Source organism: Equus quagga, chromosome 18, assembly GCF_021613505.1.
Source record: "Equus quagga isolate Etosha38 chromosome 18, UCLA_HA_Equagga_1.0, whole genome shotgun sequence".
Lineage (NCBI taxonomy): Eukaryota > Metazoa > Chordata > Mammalia > Perissodactyla > Equidae > Equus > Equus quagga.
Genome location: NC_060284.1, coordinates 45,075,585 through 45,097,970, shown reverse-complemented (window position 1 = coordinate 45,097,970; position 22,386 = coordinate 45,075,585). Strand labels below are relative to the sequence as shown.

The 22,386-nt window shown below is 35.0% G+C and overlaps 1 protein-coding gene across 2 annotated transcripts in view; it reads left to right on the top strand.

The window, feature by feature from the left end:
• TRIM33 (tripartite motif containing 33) overlaps positions 1 to 17,434 on the top strand; it is a 116,601-nt gene extending 99,167 nt beyond the window's left edge. Inside the window, exons 13-20 of one of the 2 annotated variants that reach the window (XM_046645361.1) lie at positions 1,240 to 1,303; positions 3,473 to 3,632; positions 4,819 to 5,168; positions 7,378 to 7,501; positions 8,873 to 8,947; positions 10,679 to 10,831; positions 12,265 to 12,315; positions 12,395 to 17,434. In XM_046645361.1, the coding sequence (XP_046501317.1) occupies positions 1,240 to 1,303; positions 3,473 to 3,632; positions 4,819 to 5,168; positions 7,378 to 7,501; positions 8,873 to 8,947; positions 10,679 to 10,831; positions 12,265 to 12,315; positions 12,395 to 12,607 (1,190 nt within the window). In that variant the 3' untranslated portion in view covers positions 12,608 to 17,434. The remainder of the gene's footprint in view (positions 1 to 1,239; positions 1,304 to 3,472; positions 3,633 to 4,818; positions 5,169 to 7,377; positions 7,502 to 8,872; positions 8,948 to 10,678; positions 10,832 to 12,264; positions 12,316 to 12,394) is intronic. The other variant, XM_046645362.1, reaches the window with a different exon arrangement.
• The last annotated feature ends 4,952 nt before the right edge of the window (positions 17,435 to 22,386 follow it).

The following is a 22,386-nucleotide window of genomic DNA, read 5'->3' as shown; positions in this document are numbered from 1 at the left end:
CTTTTTCCTCTGGGGACCTCAGTCTTTTCTCTTAAGGTCTTCAGCTGATTGGATGAGGCCCTCCCACATTATGGAGGTTGATCTGCTTTACTCACAATCTACTGATTTAAACATTAATCACCTCTAAAAAAATACCTTCAGAGCAACATCTGGACTGGTGTTTGGCCAAACAACTGGGTACTGTATTCTAGCCAAATTAACACATAAAAGTAACCATCACAGTGATGGACCATATTTTTTTTCCTGATTGTTCTTTCTAATTATTTTTCTTCAAATACTGTTGACAGTCTTCAGCTAACTGAAGTAATATTAGTGTGTATCTGTGGTGTACACTGTTCAGAACTCTAATGTATGCCTCCCCTAGTCTTCAGCTGTATTCATGTTCTTTGCTGAATTTGTACATGTATTTTCTCCCTGTGTCTTGTGTTTTACGATACAGATGGTCAGTTGAAGAGTTCTTTGGTTTCAGCCCAAGGTTGAAACACTTTGTAAAATAATGAAAAATTGAAAAAATTTTTAAAAAGAGTTGAGGAAAACAAGTGAACTTTCAAATTGTAATTTCAAAACAAAAACTTAAATTTGTTGGAAAGTATTAAAATGTGACTAATCAAGTCAGTGAGATACAGATCTCTTCCAAAATCCCAGCTGTTTTATTGACCCTATTACCCTGAATGAATGATTAAAGCAACTCCAAAAAGATTAACAGTGCAGAAGTGGTTATGGAATATATTTTTCTGGTGTAAATTAAATGTTATTTCTTTCTTACTAAAAAAGATCATCTCGTTATTTCTAGAGTGAGAATAGTTCAAATTTAAATATAGGTTTTGCATGAGATGCATCATTCATACAGCTTTTGAGTCATATAATTGTTGAGGTTTAATGTAATTATTCCAGAACGTCTGAAAAACAGGATAATTAATAGAAATTTAAGTAGGATATTTTACCAGATGACTTGGGGTGGGACAGCAAGTAGCTTTCTTTTGATCTGGTAGTTTTCGTTGATTGAGTACTGTTTCTTTGAGGAGGATTCTGAGAATAGCGTCTGGGCTCAGCTGAGAGAATCTAGTTGATGTCTGCCAACAGTTACACGTACCATCCCTGATTTTGAGACTAAGACTAGGTCTGATTCCAAGAACTGCTGAATTGCATTAAAATAATCTTGAATTCTATAAAACTAATGGGTAAAATTCTGAATGTTCTTATCTGCATTGATATTCATTTTGACTTATTATTTTTCAGGTTTATCCAATTCTCACACACCTGTGAGACCCCCTAGTACCTCTAGTACTGGCAGTCGAGGCAGGTGAGTATTACATTATTAACAGCGCCTTTTTTCTGCCTTTTTATTAAGAAAAATTTCAAATATGTATTTAAAAAAGAATATTACAGTGAACTCCCATATGCTTAACAACTAGCTTCAACAATTATCAAGTTATGGCCAATCTATTTCTTCTGTACTCCCACCCATTCCCCCTTGGTCTGGATTATTTTAAAACAAATCTCAGCCATCTTATCATTTCAGTTGCAGCTATTTCAGTATATGTCACCTAAAGGTAAGGATTGAAAAATTTTATAACCGCAGAACCGTTATTATACCTAAAAAAATTTAACAGCTAATTCTTTAACATTAGTAGAGATCCAGTTTATTTTCATATTTCCTAATTTTTCCCATAAATGCCTTTTTTTAAATAAAGGGTTTTTTTAATGCCAGATTCAAATAAGCTCTATACATTGCCATCAATAGATATATTGAGGTCAAAATCAATGTGTTTTTTTGAAGAAATGTGTTACTTCTCCTGCAGAATTTTTTCCATTTCCCTATCATGTCATTTAAATACACCACCTATTGTCTTTTCTCCACATTGGTATTTAGATCAGGAGGTTTGATCAGATTTAGGTTTGTTTGGAGGAGAATACTTGATTGGTGGTGGTATGTTCTTCCATCAGGGGCACATGCTGTCTTGTTGCTTTTCTTTGTTTGTTTTTGTGATAGCAACCATTAATGATCATTGCCTAGCTCTGTTATTTTATTTACTGGTTGAAAAATGATACTTGAATTATTGTATCATTCGTTTTTTTTGTTAGTTTAGAATATTTCTGTGAAGAGAAACTTTCTGTCATCAACTATTTGGTTATAGGAAAGGCACAATAAATTGTTTCTTTCTCTTTATTTACCTCTTTTCATAATAATGAGTTGATTCCCAGCACCCTCCTCCAACAGTGACCAGTGAGGTTTTTTATTAACCTTATGAAGTCATATACTTAAATATATTTTATATGTTCTAAACCATTATAGATGTTATTTTTATTAATGCTTAAATTGTTCCATCTTTGGCCTGTCAGAGCTTTTTCAGATTGGCTCCTCAGTCTTTTTGTTATAACCCCAGTAGTGTTTGAAAACTTGTTTCCTGTTATGGAATGATGTTCCAGCTTTGTCTTGTACATTTCCTGCCTCAGGCCTGGAAGCAGCCATTTCCCTCAGAAATTCTGGTCATCTTAGTGGGGAAATGGTGCTTGGAGACAATCTTCTGGGTACTAGGGGCACTTGTTGCTACTGAGTTGTTCATTGTTTCTTACAGCTTTTTGGTGGACAGAGCTAAGAAATAGTAAGAGAGAGAGAGAGAGAACGCATGTTTTGTTAGGATAAAATACAATAAATGTTGACAAATTTTTACTCTTTAGTTTGAATAATTTAGTACAATGCAAGAAAGATTTTATTTAAGATATATGAATGTTTTTTGTGTATATATGTATGTATGCAATTTGAAGACTGGTCCTATTAAATGCTTGCTTGACTTTAATTATACTTTAAATAATCAGTACTTTTAGGAGAAAAGTACAAATTGAGTGAAAAAGGTTGTTCATTTTCAGTAACAGTACAGTCTTACAGTTATTCACTTCTCTTGCCAGTGGTTTTGCTTTGTGGTCTAGATAGAACCGATTAGTCATGTACCTGTCACCTTAGCCTATCAATACAGTGATTCAAATAAGGACGTTCTAGGTTGTTTGCTACTCATGATCCCTTCTCCCAATCCCCTGCCCTCAAAAGCTGAAATAGTGATTCCTTTGAGGAGGCTTCATGAACCATGATTATTGCTGTCGTTTTTTTTTCAGATGTTTGTGGGTAGAGAAAAATTGAAACTACTTTTATAGAGAGAAGCCATCGCTGACATTCTGTAGTACTGGCCTGGGAAAATGATGGTTTACTAGACTCCTTAAATTATGTAGTGTAAAGTACCTCACACCGTACAGTATGTTTTAGGGTCTTCTGAAAGTTTAATCTATACTTTTAAAGAATTTGAATTTCAGTTTATACCACATTCCTCTTAACTGCGTTATGAAGTGTCCTTATCTTTTGTAAAGTTAATAAATTGTCTGTTGTTTTCACTTTAATGAATGTTACTTTTCATATAATTGTTTTTATGTACACCATACAAACGTATATGATCTTTATTTGTTGTATTTTTATTAGCTGTGGGTCATCAGGAAGAACTGCTGAGAAGACAAGTCTTAGTTTCAAGTCTGATCAAGTCAAGGTCAAGCAAGAACCTGGGACTGAAGATGAAATATGTAGCTTTTCAGGAGCTGTGAAGCAAGAAAAGACAGAGGATGGCAGGAGGAGTGCCTGCATGGTAAGCTTCTGCTGGTGTCTGTCAGGGATTTAAGGAGGTTACGTCACTGATTCTTTCATCTCTGAGTATATGAGGCTGAATTGTGGTTCTAAGGACATTTATTTATTTTTGAATTTTTATGCCTGATACATCCAGATATCTCTTTTCCTAGCTCAACTTTTATGTCCAAAAATTAGCTGTTATTAATCAGGAAAGACTTAATTTTATTAAGGACTCATTTCAAATTATCTTTTAGTTTGTAATTGGTGAATATTTTTGCCATGATTCTAAGTTGGGTTCTATCTTGCTCTGAATTTATTAATCGTTTTAGTAGTCACATTGAGTCTCGGGCCACAAAGATCCATGGCTGATTTTCTAGACCTGTGAGCTCAGGATTAAGATTGCCCTCATGAAAGAAGTTTAAAGAGTTTTGTGATGGGAAGATTGCCTTTGGCTTATGAGTTATTAACCATTTTACAATTACTCGGATGGACCATTTTATAAACTTTATAATATAGAATGAAGGAAAGCCCATGTCCGTCTTTGTTTAGAAATTTTGATCTTGGTTTTTCCTTCCTGCCCAGGTTTATGTCTCATTTTCTACATGGTTGGCACATAGAAATTTTAGCTCAGAATATTAGTATATTCAGCATAGTGTATGTAGATTTAGAAAGCAACAGATTTAGTCTTGGGTTTGGAGCAGTGTCTGTCACCTTTTCATCCAGGATTTAGTTTAGAAAATACCCCCAAAAAACTGGTTGCAAAAGGGTGGTGAAAGATTTCTTTTACATTGTCACAATCTTCCTACATTAGTAGAATGATAAGTGGGCAGAAGAATATTTCAGAATACCTCTCAAAAGCTATGCAACAGATTCTTGAGTGAAAAATAGTGTACCATACTCAGCTCTCTGTGGGAAGAGTGTAACCCTTTACTCACTTGCTTGTCGGTGTCCTTATTGGTTTAATTAATTTCCTTATTATCCAAGTAGACCAGTATTAGACTGCTCCCTAAAATCATAAATTAACATGCCTAAATAATTTTGGGGTTATTTTCATTCCTTTATGTCACTAATATAATTTCCAAAATAATTTTATGTCAGTATATCTGTGTACATGTTGACATAGCTTTTAAATATACACACACGTACACACTGTGTATAATAAGGATTAAATGATTCTTCAAGAATTTGTTCTTGTTTTGTTTTAGTTGAGCAGTCCTGAGAGTAGCTTGACGCCACCTCTCTCAACCAACCTGCATCTAGAGAGTGAGTTGGATGCATTAGCAAGCCTGGAAAACCATGTGAAAACTGAGCCTACAGATACTAATGAAAGCTGCAAACAATCAGGGCTCAGCAGCCTTGTTAATGGAAAGTCCCCAATTCGAAGCCTCATGCACAGGTCGGCAAGGATTGGAGGAGATGGCAACAGCAAAGATGATGATCCAAATGAAGACTGGTGTGCTGTCTGCCAGAATGGAGGGGATCTCTTGTGCTGTGAAAAATGTCCAAAGGTCTTTCACCTAACTTGTCATGTTCCAACACTTCTTAGCTTTCCAAGGTACCAGTGAAATAATTGATTTATTTTGTTGTTTGTTTTTGTAAGCTAAAAAAATAACAAAGTTATTCAGGGCATCTGGCTTTCTTAACCAATCCACAGTATTTCTATTAAACAGGGAGCCTATTATTCCTCTGGTCTTAGCTTCTAGAGAAAATAACAGCTGAACAATAAAATGTCCAAGATCTAAGGGGTGTGTTAATGGTAAAATAAAGATAGGCTGTTTCCTAGCCTTCAGTTTATACTTAGTGTAAGCTAATTAGATAAAACTCTAAATTATGAGAGGCAAGGGTCTGGGGTGTTGGAGAAACTTAGTTGATTTCCTCTTGAAGCTGAATTTTTTATCTTTTCCATCAATCTTAATAGAGTCTACAATAGTGATTTTATTTGTGAATACTATTTATTTTGAGCCAACTCTATTTGATATTAGCCAAAACTTACTTTCCTAATGTTTGAAAGCTCTCAGAAGTCATTTTAAGTAAAAAAACCAAGTACTTCATAAGAACACTTTCAGTGTCTTGAGTATTTTTAGGAATAGCTTCCTCTTGACCACTGGGAGCAGTTAATTGGTAGTGCCTGCCCAAAGCACTGTATGCAGATTTCTCAGACTTTTTCTTCCATCATGCGGTTGGATTGTCTTTTAGTCATCAATTTTGGAATGGGCAGTTACTGAATTCCTTATTTAGAAGAGAAAAACTTGGGGGTAAAGATAAAGAAAGATTGGGGGAAGATATGAACATTATCTTCAGACTGTTTGATCCCATGGCAGCCAATTCTGGTTTCAAGCATTAAAGCATTCATTGATGAGCACCCAGGGCAAGCTGATGATACCAGCTAATACAGTGGAACAGATGCGCTAGGCTGGGTTATGAAACCTGCAGTCTGGTCGTAATTCTGTGGTGAACTAACTTAATTAGCTTGGGCACGTCGTTGATTTTCAGGGATTAGTTTCTACATCTATAATTGTAGAGTTTGGAGTAGAAGAGCTCTTTTTCTTCCCTTCCATTTAACATTTTATGTTCATGCAATTCATCTCCAATTGATTTCAGAGACCATAAAATAGTAGGCATACTTTTTCTTTCAGCCTTCCCCTTTCTGCAACCTTTACCCCGCCCCCCCTTTTTTTTTTAGTGAAATTAAACCAGTCTTCTTAGGAAAACCTAACTTCTTTCTGCCTATAGATAAAAGCCTCATGTGTTTCCTCTCAGATTCCTGAGAAAGCAATGATTTTATAGTTAAATAATGAATGATATCCTTTTTGAAAAAGTCAATGTTTTGGATTAGAAAAGTGGCCAGAATATTTTTCTAAAGAATTGTCATTCTTACCTAAATCTTAGTAGGTATAGTCATTTGTCAGAGATGTAATAAGGGCCTTCTTTTTCTTTTCTCTTTTAGAAAAGCAAAGCATTGGCATTTTGGTCTTGAAGTTAAGACTTTTCGTATTTTTTTCTCTTTGGATAGTAACATCAGCTGGAACGTTAGAATTTTGCCACTGAATGCTTTCTTTCAAAGGCAGATGCTTTGGAAGGAATTGAAACTTGATACAGATAGTGTAATCCCTAGACTTAGAATTTATATATGGTGGGGGAGGAACGGGGAAGAATGAATATGAATGAATCCTATTGGAGTTTATGGTTTGATAGAAATCCTGATGTAAATAAACTATAGATTGAGCAGATTTAAAAGATAAGTATGTGTGCATGTGCTTGCATTTGCAGGTGTGTATGTGCATGTGTATGTATTCTAGGCTTTTGACTGGCCATGAAAAAAACATTGTTTTATTTTTGGCATCTTTAGTACAAGCCAAAACTATACAAGATAGCTGAGGAAGTCTATATCTTGTACTCTTCTTATTCATGAATATGAGGACGTTGTGATGGTAATACTGGGGTCTGAGAATTAGTCTTATGCTGCAAATACTGATAATTAACTTTGTGCTATGAAGAAACCTCTTTTGAATGCAGAGATACTGGTTTTATAATGCTTTACAGAAGGTTAATCAATTGAAGAATGACTGGGAAAATTTTTGGAAAGCTTTTCTCACGCAACTTCACTTTATGAAATTTGGCAAGAATATAGAACCTCCCTTCCCCCAAGAAAGTGGAAAGGAAAGGAAACAAACAAACGGGAGACTTGCTTCTAGGGAACTAGCTTCCCTGGAGCAGGCTGTGTTATATAATTACGTGGACTAATCGCCTGTTTCCCTGTTTAGTGGGGACTGGATATGCACATTTTGCAGAGATATTGGGAAACCGGAAGTTGAATATGATTGTGATAATTTACAGCATAGTAAGAAGGGGAAAACTGCACAGGGGTTAAGCCCCGTGGACCAAAGGGTGAGTGTCAACTAAGTTGATTTATTGTTAGAGATTCTGTAGTTGTCTGGCTATGCATCTTATTTTTTTTTCAATTGTAGTATACATATAAGCTGATAAATTTTCATTTTTAACCTCATTATCTGATGGTATGTTGATGGCTTCTGAAATCTTATCTCTAGCCTTCAGTTCAACTGTTTTATCCAGCTTCCTCATACTTAACACATCCCAACCAAAGTCTTGGTTTCTAATCCTCTCCTTCAAAAAGCAAAAGCAATAAACAAGCAGATAACAATATAAAAAACTGTTCTCCTTCCCTGATATTTCCTATCATTAAATGTTACTGCCATTCATCTCTGTTCCTCAAGCCGGAAATCTATTAGAAATAAAAGAATCAGGAATGACTACTATAATATTTTCTTACTTCCCCTCACCGTTATCTTCTGAGACAGCCATCATAGTTTTTCATCTGCACTGTTATAATAATCTGCTTGCTGGACTCCATGGTTCTACTCTTGCCCCCTTACAGTCCATTTTCTTAACTGTACATAATGTTCTTTTTCAAAATGTAAACAAGTGTATCACTTTCTTGCTTAAAATCCTCTAATAGCTTCCCATCATATTAAAAATGAAATCCAAAATCCTCTCCTCACTTGGCTCACGTTTCTGCTGACCTGGTCTGTAGGCTAGTCTCTAGAGACAAAATGTCGTTCCCATGGTTCTGTGGTCATTACAGTTATGTTTGGCTCTAATCTGATGTTTATACTCGCAAAATCTCTCCTCCACTATCTATGAAGAGAAAGAATGTGTTTAGAGTATACAAACTTACATTAAGTTTAAGCAAATGAAAACTATAAATGTAAAATGCATTTCAATTTACTTCTGATTGTGTAAAAAAATTCTAGAATTGGATTGAGAAGATGCAGTTTTTATTAATTTTGAAGCTGAGTGGAATCGTTTCAAGAAAAGAAATAACAATGTATGTTGTGCTTGCCTCAGAGAATTGCAATGAATAGCAACAGCAGTAATTTATAGATTACCAGGTAATCTGTAAATTTCTGCACAAAATATTGTATGTTGCTTTTATGACCCCTTTCCATTTGTATAAATAGCTAAGAATTAATAGTAGATAAATTACTTTAGTTATCAGATAAGAACAAAGGCTCTACTTTTGATAAGTTTATTTGAAGTAGAACAGAAGATAGTCTCAAAACGAAATGGGAAACAAGGCAGTTTTCTTTGGGTGTATGTATTTAAGTGGATAGCTAGTATGTAGGAGGCTTATGTTCAATTTGTTGTAATAATACTTTGTAGTGGCAAAGTTCTCCTTCTCAAGAATACCTTATTAGGAGAAAAACATTTCATGGGTTTTCCTTTCTTTTCTTGGGCCAGAAATGTGAACGTCTTCTGCTTTACCTCTATTGCCATGAATTAAGTATTGAATTCCAGGAGCCGGTTCCTGCCTCGGTGAGTCATTTACTGTAGTACCTCCCTGCTGACGTTTAGTGTAATGTTTGACTGTGGGCTCTGGCCTTAGACCACTTGAATTAAAACTCAGGCTTCTTGAATAATCTCCTCAACCTCTCCAAGGTGCCAGTTTTCTTTTCTAATACTATTTCTTTCCTTATTGGGTTATTCTGAGGATTATATATGTAAGCTTTGTAAAATGTTTTAGCGTGGTGCCTGATAATGTCATAAGTACTTCTTAGTAATCGGGAATTTTCTTAGGGCTAAATGGATATGAGATCCACCTGTTAAAATTGCAGTCTGTTTTTAAAGATTTTGTTGCTGTGATGAAAACTTAATGAATTTAATTTCCATGTCCTCTTTTAAGACGGACATAAGGGATACATGGTATAATGGAAAGAATCTTGAACTAGGAGTCAGAACACTTCTCCTCTTAGTTCTACCATTAATCAGCTTTATAACTTTGAAGAAAATGACATAATTTTCTGCCTGTATTTTTTTTTAATTGTACAGTGGGAGTATTTGACTAAATTATTTTTAAGATTCCAGTTCTATGATTCTAGGCTTGTACCTTGGGGAGAAAACAATCGCTATGTAAGTATTAATTTGAATAAAAGTGTAAAATTGAATCTTGCACACTGACTCTGCCTTCTTAAGCCCTCTTTTATGAACAGTCAAGATTAAGAAAAGACTGTGGGGAAATTTTGCAGTTAAAGGCTCTGAAATCCCATAGTAAAAGGAATACCAGGGGTGCTCAGTGCCTGGTAAGTGGGATTAGAATGTGCTACGCACATTTTATTTGTTCACCACCAATTGTTGAATTAAGATATTATTGAATACCATGCCTGTGAGTAGGCCTGTTTTAGAATATAAACTAGCCTTGTTTACTGGGTAGGCTCAGAAATGAATTTTAAAGAACAAAAAGTCTGCACACAAGGAAGATGTTAAATAGTAATCATCTGATAGGAAGTCTGTCTGGTCTTCAAGTTCAGGGACTTTAGAAAATGACTTTCAGATAGTTTCTTTTCATGAACTATTTAAATTGCTTCTCATGTACACCTGAAATTTATATAGTGTTAGAAACCAATGTTACCTCAAAAAAATAATAGATTAAAAATACAAAAAAATAAAATAAAACTTCGAACTCAAATAAATAAATAGCTTCTCTATGTTCAGTGATTTCCTAAGGATACAAATTTTTGGCCAAGAATGGGGGCCAGAACTCCCCCCAGCGTGATCACTAAATGATTAATAAAAATGTTTCCTATGTTATTTACAGTCTTTCTCCCTCTGTTGCTATGTCTAGAGTTCTTTGTGATAGAAAATTATATCCTCTGAGAGATAGCATATTCTAATAATACATTTTGTATTCATTCTTTTCCTTTCTTTCCAAAAAAAAATCAAAAAATTCTGATGAGCCACATATGTCTTTAACAATGGTGGTTGGCTACCCGTGCTAATTGCTTTTTTTCCCAAATCTGCTTATTAAAGATAGAACTTTGGGGCCTTCACTAACCATGGAGACTGCCACATATTGTGAATATGATTTGATTTTCATGATATGATTGGAGCATAAGATTTAAAGTACCATTCACTGTACCCAGAATTTGCAAGCAGCTGGCTCAATAATCAACACTTTTTTTCTAAAATTAATATGCTATGCATTTTCAAGTTAAACAGTTTGTCGTTTTTGGAGAATCCTTATCTATCCTTATTTATTTGTTTCTTTAGATACCAAACTACTATAAAATTATAAAGAAACCAATGGATTTATCCACCGTGAAAAAGAAGCTTCAGAAAAAACATTCCCAACACTACCAAATCCCAGATGACTTTGTGGCTGATGTTCGTTTGATCTTCAAGAACTGTGAAAGGTTTAATGAAGTATGTTAACTTCCAAACTATAATGTCTTGGATTATTAGTTTTTGTTTGCTTGCTTCTTTTGTTTTTTGGATTTTGTTTTTCCTGCCAAGAGATTTTTCTAATTAGATTTCAAATATTTTTTCTGCTTCAGTTCTATTAAAAGTAAAATTTGATTGCATCTACAGCTCCAAAGAAGAAAATTTACTGTGTATAATCTGAACTATATATACTTAAATATAATAAATTAGGAATATTATTGAATATCCCTTCCTCAACAAGTTAAGGGTTGAGATAACTGTAGAAAATAGTCTATTGTTAAGTGTATTTTGTGGGTAATGATTATAAACAGCCTATATTTTGGGTACATTTAGGCAGGGCATTTGTACTGGTAGCTTTTATTATGGACTATATAAATGTAGAACCTTCAAATCATAAACTAATCTCTGGTAGCTCATCTTGAATGGTAGCCCAGAGTAAATAATGTTGAGTTTTCTGATCTCAGCAGTGTGACTTTCATTAACTTTGGTTATATATTTTTTTGAGGATAAGGATGAGCTATCCACACCTTGAGAAGAAATGTGATGTATGCCCCCATCAAGGAAATTATTTTTGTATCTTTGGGAAAAGTCAAGTCTCTTATTGTTAAGGAAGGTTTTGATTATTATAGGAAAAAAAAATGGAATTGGATGAGAATCCACAAAATCTCTGAGAAGATTAATACTAAAATCTCTTCATTATGCTGATGAAATTTGGGTGCCATGTGACTAGTACTAAAATAAAATCACATCGAATCATTTCACGTGTACTTATAGCTGCCTCTGGAAGGATCTAGGTGACTTTTTAAAATTGAAAAAAAAATCTTTATTGGGTGAAAATTCTAGTCACCTTTACAGTAATGTGCCACACAGAGAAATACAGTAAAACTTCCCATTTGAAGTTAGTACAGTCCCAAGTTTTTTGTCTTATTTTCTAATCCAGTTAGATTATTTTCAAATAAATACACTTTCATGAACTAAAATTTGCCAGGAAGAAGACCCATTTTATCTGCTTTAGTAATAGTTAAATAATTTATGATTAACAAATTACCATATAGATAAAATTCTGTTTACGTGGTTTGTTGAAGGTTTGGCAGTTTTTTAAAAGCAGTATTTTGTATTTGTTTCACAGATGTTTTTCTCTTAAGTAGATTGATACATTTAGACCAACTCCTATTCAGATTGACTTCACTAATCAGAATTTGAGGCAATTATTGAGGTTTTATAGTAGCTTTAGTTACAGAACTTTGTAAGAAAGTGGTTCCGTGTTCTTTAGAATTTTAAGAAGCACTTAATCTGGTCATAGCAATTTGTTCTCCCTAGTATGGCTGACTTTCGTCGCCAATCCTATGCAGTCTCATAACTTTAGAAAGGATTATAATTTCCCTTTTTTTTTTTGACTCTGGTATCCTTTTTAGATGATGAAAGTTGTTCAAGTTTATGCAGAAACACAAGAGATTAATTTGAAGGTAAGCTTTTCAGACCATGCAAACTTGGTGAAGGAATATGCATTACCAATAGGTGAATATTCCTATCTTTTGCTTGCAGGCTGATTCAGAAGTAGCTCAGGCAGGGAAAGCAGTTGCATTGTACTTTGAAGATAAACTCACAGAGATCTACTCAGACAGGACCTTCGCACCTTTGCCAGAGTTTGAGCAGGAAGAGGATGATGGTGAGGTAACTGAGGACTCTGATGAAGACTTTATACAGCCCCGCAGAAAACGTCTAAAGTCAGATGAGAGACCAGTACATATAAAGTAAAATGACATGAACTTAAATCAATTGTTTAAAAAAAAAAGAAAGAAAGAAAAGAAAAAAAACTTTTATTTAAGTGTTGCTGGAATATCCTGCCTACAGTGGGCACCTCCTTGAAGAAGAAGCTGATAGCTTTTACACAGTATTAGATTGAAATAATGGACAGAAAACAGTGTCTTGTCAAGAAAGGGGGAGAGAATTCTATTTGCAACTTTATAAGTAAAAGCAAAAGTGAAATGATATGAAGATTTCTGTTATTAAAGAGGATGGTTCTGATGTTAGAATGGGCAGATGTTGATGATCATGTGGTATTGATTGGTGCAGGATACTGGGTGTACAAGTAAATGGTTGAGGGTCATGTCGCTTGATAGATTGTCTCTTTGGACTAGAGCGCACACTTATTAAAACAACTTTTATGCCTCCCCCTTCATACACATACATACTGGCTTGTTTTCTAGTTAAAAACAAAGTTACTCAGATTCCACTTTGATGTAAATGCAGATATGCATTGAATCATGCCGTTATATTTTTTCTCATTTTGATGCTACTGGGCCTTAGTTTTTATATCAGTTTAAAGAACTCAACAGTAGTTTTATTTTCTATTCATATGTAGAATCTAGGAAACATGACCATTGATCATCATTTAATCAACTTTAATGGTCTACTGAAATAAATATGGTAACTTTTCAGTAGTAGATCATATAGTTACAGCAGTCATTTCCAGAAAACACTTCCACAGAATTGCACTTCCCAGTCAAATCATCTGATCCTAGTTATTCCCATCAAAGGCAGAATATTGGTTTCAAAATTAATCTAGTTTTCTGTACATTTAAATTTGATTGAGAAGGGGACAACTGGCTCTTCTCCAGTCTTCCTTCATATCAGTTTTCTGATAGACCACTATTGGCAAACAGTAATCTGTCAACTACCAAATGTGTAAAATTTTCTGTATTTCACTTTGTCTTATTTGTAAATAGTGAACTAAAACTTCTGGCAGATCAGCAACATTTGCTGAGCCTGTTTTTTAAGCTAATGTGTATTCTTACTAATGTTCCTATCAAGAATGGATTTGTAATATATGCTGTCTATTTCTAATGTTCACATTCATATTTTGAGGTTCTATCTTATTTTAATAGAGAACAGACTTCTCAGAAAATCTTCAGAAGCAGCTTATTATTAAAATATCAAAATATTGAAATAAACCCGGTGGGGTTAGATTACTCATCTGTCCACCAAGTGGGACATTTGTATGGACTGGGGGCTTAAAGGACTTAGAAGAGAGCTGTAAGTAAATCCTGAAAATGAGCCAATCCCCACTTGAATGGTTACTGGAGTAAACCCACCTTTACTACCCTGATTTCAGCACCTGAGGCAGATAAACCACCTTGACTTTCTTTCTTTCTTCTCTTCTTTTGTGATGCTCAGATCCAAGATGTGTGTTCTAGACTGTGTACAGGCTTCTCTTTTGTTGGATTAAAAATTTTAGTCCTACTTTTGTATGGACATGTTAGAATACAAAGTGACCAAAATAGAAGACTTGCCATTAGATATTTTTCAGACGTCAGCAGATTTGTGGCAAATCATTTGCCTTTTTTAAAATTCAGCTTAAGTGGTTCAGACAGTAGACTACTCAGAAAAAAATTATTTGACATAATTGTCTAAGAGGTAAATATTTTTTAGTGCATATTGAATCAAATAAAATGCTCTAAAGAAATTATTGTACAAGTTCTTTTGGGTTTTCTTTTCTTTAACAAGTGGTGGGGGTAAACATGAATATGATTCAGGCCCTCTGATGGTGTACTTAAACAGTATTGGTTTTATTATTGCTATTGACTTCCTTCATTCTGTGGCCTCCTTTTAACTTCTCTTTCATTTTTATTAAAATTAAATTTCAAACTTCAAAACGATACCAAACTGTTTTATCATTTTACTCAAATTTCAAGTTCATAAGAAGAGTTTTCTTATAAGAGGGAGAAAATTGTTTAAAAATGCTGTTATGTATGTGCATTTCCCTCTTGCCCACAACATGATTTCAACTGATCAGGAGACATACCTAAGGGCGGCACGTTTTGGAAAAGTGATGAGTAGCAGTATAACTTCATTTTGTCAAGCTATTGAGTTCTGATATTTTCTAACTGTTCTTCATATGAATTCTTTCCACGATTCTTAGCTAATAAGTCATATATAGGTTCTACCAACAGGGAGAAAAACAAAATTTTAAATAAATATTTCTTGATATTTGGGGCCTTGAAAGATAATGTGTTCCCTTAGAAATATTTCCATGTTAGATGGAGGTTTGGGATTTTTTTCTTTCTTTTAATTTAAGCTTGGTTCTTAAAAAGCTATTTTATTGTCAACATTTAATAGGCTCCATTTCTGTTAACAAAAGATAATTCATACTGCTGAGGAGTTACCATTAAATTAATAGCTGTCAACAAACCATCACTAAAATGAAGGTGTTCACTTTAGATTTCCTTAAAGCTTTTCTCTTACACTATGATCACCATGCTTCTAAGCTTATTTGTTTAGCACTGTCTAATGTAACTGTTAAAAAGTATAAAAGCTTAAATTGATATTCAGATAGCTTACTTGTTTTTCTGTTATGTTTTAGAAAGATAAGTAATGATTCTTACTCCCTGCAGGCGGTTTGTTTTGATACTCTCTTGCGTTTATATTCTTTGTTAAAAGACAGTGTTTTAGATTTGGAGATGTTAATGTTTCCTTAAAAGCTTGCAAAGTTTTTGCCACACTTCAGTTTCCATCTCCCATCAGAACACTGAGAACAAAGTGTTCCTCAGTCTGTTCTGCTGGCCTTCATTTGTATTTTTTAGCACTTGGCTCAGCTGACTGAGTGAAGGAATTGCTTTGCAAGGTGAAGCCTGTGCATGTTCCAAAGTATGGTTAGATTGTAGATTGTGCTCTGTATAGAAACATCAAATCATTACCACAGAGAAGTGATAAGGCCTTGGATCCACTGCTGAAGTAATTCTTTTTGGAATCAATAAGGTACTGTCTGACTTTGTTTCTCATGGAAGGGAATTTTAAATACATTTTAAAATCAGTTAATTCTCACTTTCTGTTATAAGTTTTTGAGATTTTTTAGTTAATCCAAAGAAATAATGCTTTTAAATAGAAGCAAAAGGTTTATAGTGTGCAAATTGTAGATTTATCAGTTACCTCAGCAGGTATTCTGCCATGCAATTATTAGTGATTTTGTGTTAATAAGCCAGTAGATTTAGGTCTTTTGACTATGCCCTTGGATTGTGGCCTACCATATGTTATTAAACAGTCTCTTAGAATCCGAAAGGGGAATAGATGCTGTGGCCCCCTCTCCCTTGGCCTTTTAAGACCCTTTCCCACTCACATACAACACAGGAAGTATAAAAATCTCATTTTTGTTGAAGACAGCACTGTTTGTTTGCAACTCAAACAAGCATTAGATCATTGAGTAGTTTTATAAAATCCACCCACTCCATCTCCCGTAGTTAAAACAATCAAATTCTTAATTCATACCATCTTTATTAGTAGTCTGCTAAAGGTGATCCAAGGTTTTCAAGGTGTCTCACAGTTTGATCGTCTACCAGACCTGGATGTTTTCTTTTATTTCTCTCACAGTTATCTCCCCCTTGATAAAGCAATAACACTGCTTTAAGTCTGTTGCCTAATAGCATGTCATAATCCTCTCCTGGATGGTGATTTTATAGGAAAGTTTGTATGCATATTGCCCAGTCTATCTTTTAAAAATTAAGAAATTTAAATGTATGCTGGAGCTAATGACAATATATTGTGGCATTTTATTTTAAAAATTGGGGAAAGTTGCATATTTTTTTAAAAGTAGGTGTTTGAGTGAAAAATTGAAGGTACTTTTTTAAGAAAAAAAATTTATATGCCACAGTTTACATAGACATTTCAGATTTCAATGTGTACTCTTGGATATAATGGTTTCTTTTACTTGGTCAAAATGCACGTATAGAATTTCTTCCATCTTAGTTCCTTGTGTTTGCCTTTGTGGTCTTTTATATATTTTTTATTGTATTTGAGAAACAAAATTATCTTCAAAAACAAGTCAATTTGGATATATTTGTCATAATCAAACTACAAAAATGTACAAAATTAAGTTTAGCCCTTTTCTAGCAAGTGATCTTGAAAATTAAAAATGCTGTTCTTTTAAATTCACCAAATTTGTGTGTGGGAAGGCCCTGAAATGATTTTCTAAGTGCCACTGCAATATTCCCTTTCAAGTGTGGCCTAAATTTCAATCTTAAGAATGAAATGCATGTCTGCTCCTGGTCTGAAAAATGTAGGCATTTACTATGTTTTAAATCATAGGGAAACATGTATGTAAGCCTATAAAATATTGTGCAATCTGAAAGCCTGTTAATTTTCTATGTAGATGTACCTACACACGAAAGGGTTAAATTCACAGCCTTACTAGTTCCTTGCTTCCAGTATTTCAACTGGTCTCCTCCCCTCATCATCATTATTATTACTCCTAGTACAACTACTATTATTTTTGCACATAGTTAACTACCCCTGAATATGATTCTTAACGAAAAAGTGCTGTTTCTGTGGTATTGTATTCTCTAAATAATCATATTTAATTTTTTTAAACAAGGTTGCAGTTTCTAATTGTTTCGTTCCTGTGTTTTTTGCTGGTGTGTAATAAAAGCAAGGTTTTCTTTCCATGGTTATTTAATACATTAGCTGCCTGTAAATATTTCTTGTTATAATGCTCTGGAATGTGTTGTAGAAGTTGTATTAGATTAGTTTAAAGCCTTGTTTGAAAGCCACATTGTTTTGGTTATTTCTATTAAATTAGAACATTGAAAAAGGTTTCAAATGAATTTCTTTTTTTCCTTCCTCTTCGAGTTGAGACTTAATCATTTAAATTCATTGGAAAAATTTATACTTTTTGCCAGGCCCTAGAAAGAGGAGTGAACAAGGTAAAATACAGCCTCTGCCCTCACAAATATTTAGACTCTCTAAGAGAATGATGAGTGCTATGATAGGGATTAACACAGAATATAGTAGCAACACATAGGAACAGATCTAACCCCAAACTTCGTTGGTCAGGGAAGTGATCTCTTTCACTTACAAAAGATAGAACTGTGGACCAGGCAAAGAGAGAGTGAAGAGAATAAAGTATACAGAAGCCTGAAAATAAAAGAGAACATATATGTATTCTAGGACCTGAGAAGTTCTCTTTGGCTGGAATAAGTTATAAGTTGGAGTACTAAAATACTAAGCTGGAGTACTGAGCAGGGTCCTTTTCAAGCAGTGTCTTGAAAGTCTTGTTAAAGGGTTTGGGGCTTACACTGAGGGAAAAAAGGAGCCCCTGAAGAATTTTAAGCAGGATGAGACTTGGAGGGTCGACATAATCAGACTTGCCTTTTTGAAAGATGATTTTAACTGTGAAGAATGGGTTATGGAGAAGATTGGAAGCGGAGAGACAGTTAGTTGTAGGCTGTGAGTAATTCAGGTGAGCCCTAAACTAGCTATCTGGCAGTGGAGATGGAAAATAGTCAAATTTTAGAGATTTGGAAAGTATAATAGACCAATAATTGAGGCCATGCGGTCACCTAAGGCATGTTTTATATGGCACCCGGTGAATATTAAGAGAAGGAGAAATGAATAGATTATGGATAGATGAGAGTGAGTTCAGTTTGGGGATATGTTGAGTTTAAGGTACCTATGGAAAGTTAAGGTGCAGATGTCCATGGTTCTGGTGTCATGAGAAATCCCTAGGCTGCAGGTAGAATCTGTAAGATCCATCAGGAATCATGTCTGTTTTCTTCATCACTGAATATGCCTGGGACATAGCAAGCCCCCAGTAAACAACCGTCAAAGTTGAGCTACTACCATAGTAGTTGGTGACTAAAACAGTGTGCGAGTATGATACTCCCTAGGAAATTTATAGAATGAAAAGAGTAGAATACTTATGATAGCAAAGGAAACCACCTTTAAGGAGTAGGGGGAAAAAAAGACTCCACAAGAAGACTGTGGGTTAGTCATGGAGGAAAGCCAGCAGAGCTATATTGGAAGACAGGAGAAAGAGGTTTCAAGAAGGGGTGTGAGGTATCAGTGGTATCAAGCATTAGAGCAAGAGATGAAATAAAGTGGCCATTGAATTTAACAATATAGAAGCCATAGATGACCTTGGTAAGAGCTATTCAGCAAGAGTACAGTGGGTTAGATGAATGATTGAGTATAGTCTGTTCTTTCAAGAAATTTGACTTTGGCTTTTCTTTAGGTTATGCAGAACTTATGGTGATGAATAAGCAAGTAAAACTTCAGAACAGGACTTCCCAATTATCTTTTCTAGGTGCATCTGTCTAGATCATGGAAAAAGCATGAGTTTTGGCCGTGGGGCAGACTTTGGTTTGAACTGGTAAACTTTGATTTACTAGTTACCTGTATGGACTCTCTTGAGTTCCACTTTATTTATGAAATGAGGATAGTCATAGCCAGTTCATGGAATTAATATGAACACAAGATTATTTACAGCACAGGGTTGTCACATAGTAAGTTCTCAACAAACAGTTTCCTTTTTCCTATTTCTTCTTCCTGCTATTGCCATGAAATGGGCAGGTTAGAAATGTAATCTCTCCCTTTTCACTGATGAGATGAGAAAATACTTCAGTACAGAACCCCAAAGCTTTTAAATTTATCCTTAACTCTTAAATATTTAGCTTGTCCTTCACTAATTTAATTGATCCTTAGACTTCTAGACTCAAACACCTGTATTAGGCTCTAGTCTTTTAGGGAATAGCAAATGCGGAAATGAATTGGTGGGATACAATACCTAAAGTAAGATTTTGTCTCAAGCTTTTCCTTTTCATATTACCTGGCCTCACGTGGTGGTAAATGTATCACTATTCTTTCTTTTATAAAGATGTTACTGTTGGTGATCTGGAAAGGCAATACATAGGGACATCTGTTTCTGACAATATTGCAGACTGCATGCCCTGAGGAACCCTCCTATTGGTATAAAAGATCTGAAATGCTGGACAAGATTCATTTAAAAGAAAAGTCTTTAAACGTTCATTGCTGAGCTAGCGAGGAAGAAAGATACCCTATCACCTGTAGCATTTTTCCCAAAAGTATTTGACCTAAACCTAATCATGTGGAATAATTAGACAAAAGTGGAATATAGGACATTTACAAACATGCCTGGTGTGATTTCTTGAACTGTTGTGTAAAACAGGTGGTGAGACTGTTCTAGATCAAACAGCAACATGAAATGCATGAACTTAGATTTGATCTTGAATTAAATAAACCCAACCATAAAAGACATTTTAGGGACATCTGTGGAAATTTGTATATGAACTCTTACATGATATGGAGTATTTAATTTTCTTAGATGTGATAAAGGTTTTGTGCTTATATGGAAGAATGTCCTTTTTCTTATGAGGTCCATTCTGAAATATCTAGGGATGAAGTGTCATTCTGTTCTTTTCAAATGGTTAGGCAAAATGTGTATGTGTATAAAATATGTATGAGAGAGAGTGCAAATGTGGCAAAGTAACAACTTGTGAATCTTAGTGAAAGGTAGATGTGTGTTTATTGTTTCAAATATTTAGAGATTTTAAAAATTTCAAAATAAATAAGGTTTGGCTGTGGGGGGGAGAGGTGGACAAAATGTGTGAATCCAGAGAAGTAAGTGATTGCTCCAAGGACTCTGACAATCCTTGTGTCCTAAAGACTATGGACTGAGCTAAGCTTTAAAAGAGAGACAAAGTGTAGGGCCAACATAGGAGTGAGATACTCTTTCAAAATCTGGGACCCCAAAATATGACACACTCAGTGAAAGAATGAACCAGAATACCCTATCTCAGGAGAGAAAGAAAACTGGGTGGAGAGAAGAAAAATATCTCCTCTGAGAATTTGTATCCACAAGCTGACACTTAAAACAGGTTTGAAACTGGACTCATACTAACTATATCATTGTCAGGAAAATTAAGAATTTAACATCATTTCAGGTTAGAAGTGATTCCAGGCGCTTAACAGAAACAAATGTTAATACTGTCTTAAAGAAAGTACTTTAAACCCAATCACAAAGAACTTTCATAGTGTTCCAGTAATCTTGGACTCATATTCAAAGTCACAAAAATTGTCATTGTTAAAAAAATCAAGAGAAACAGCTGACTCTGACCTGTACTGAGTGCAGATATTGGAATTATTGGAAGAGTGTGTTCAAAGAGACACATTAAAAAAGAAAACTTGACATCTCTAAAATTGGGATGACATTATAGTAGTATATTGGCTGTGTTAGTGGTACAAAAAATGGTGTGTCCTTCAATACTTGATGGCTTAGATTCAATGAAATAACAATATATGTAAGGAATAGAGAATATAAAAAAATTGAGAGGGAATAAGAAACTCTTAAAAATGGAGGTGGAGGATAGCAAGAGTGCATGTGATCAGATCAGAAAACAACAGGTCAAAATCAGGAGACCAAGATGAAAAAATTATACAGAATGCAGTACAATACAGAGAATGTGTGAAGGGAAAGTTAAAGGACATCAAGAACATATGGAAAAGGTCAGTGAACATCTAATAAAGTACCAGAAGGAGATTAAAGAATGGTTAGGGATGATATTTAAGGGTATTTTGGATGAGAACTTTCCAAGTTTGATTAAAGTCATACATCCTCAGATTTGTGGAATCCAGGAAATAAATAAATATCTAGACCTACTGAGCTAAGTTCTGGAAGATAGACAAAATCTAGGACCTCCAAAGGGGGAAATCAGAGTGGCACCCTTATAAAGCAAACTACCAAAAATAGAGGGTCTTTAAAAGAGCAGGAGGAGACTTTGCCTACAAAGTAACAGTAATTAGTGTTACAGCTACTTGAGGACAGCAGTGAAAACCAGAAGACAGTGGAATACTGTTTTACATACTGAGAGGAAGCTGTCAATCCAGAATTCTGTACCCCACAAAACTGTCAAGGGTAAGGCCATTTTGGATAGAAAGTGAGAGCTTACTTACTACCAACATATCCTCATTAAATGAATTTGAGGGTTTGTCCAGGAAAAAGAAAACGAAGAAGATCTAAGACAAGAAGGAATAGTGACAAAATGGTTAATGAGGGTAAACTAAACTTATAAAAGAAAAATGATGTTAATTTTTGCAAATTAGAACTGAATGACTTCCAGCATGATAGCGTGAGGAATTCTGCTTCCCAGAGAAACTGGTGAAAATTAACAAAACAAAACATAAAGCCTCTGGAAATGGTCGTATGTGCAAACAGCAGATGATGAAACATCTCTTCAAGAGAACCTAAGAAAATTCTGTAGCAATGGTGAGAGTCTATGATATTTGAACCAAGACCTCTCCCTTGCCCGCCCTTCCAGTTCCGTGACATGGAGACTCCAGACTGCTGCAGCCAAGAACACAAGGCTTTCTCTTCCTCAGCTCCTGGTTGGAAGGCACTCTTCCTGGGTAAAGCAGGACGTCAGCCTTTATCATCATATCCCCAGGTGCCTGTTGCTGAGGTTAAGTCTCAAGTGAGTGGAGTTGAGAAGTGAGGACTCTGTTCTTTTTCTCATCCCCTGCTCAGAGACTGGAGGCTCTGCTTTGGGTATGGCATGCTTAGAATGCTGGGACACTGATCACCTTTGCCCCGGCTCATGAGGTGGTGGTTCCAGGCCAGGGGAGACAAGTTGAGAAGGCCTCAAGATTGCTTCCCTAGCCCCTCCACTGAACACTCAGCTTCTAGAGTAAAGTTATCACTCAGAAGTTTGATATTGTCCCAGCTAAGCCCTGGCTTAGAGATTTTGCCTTGA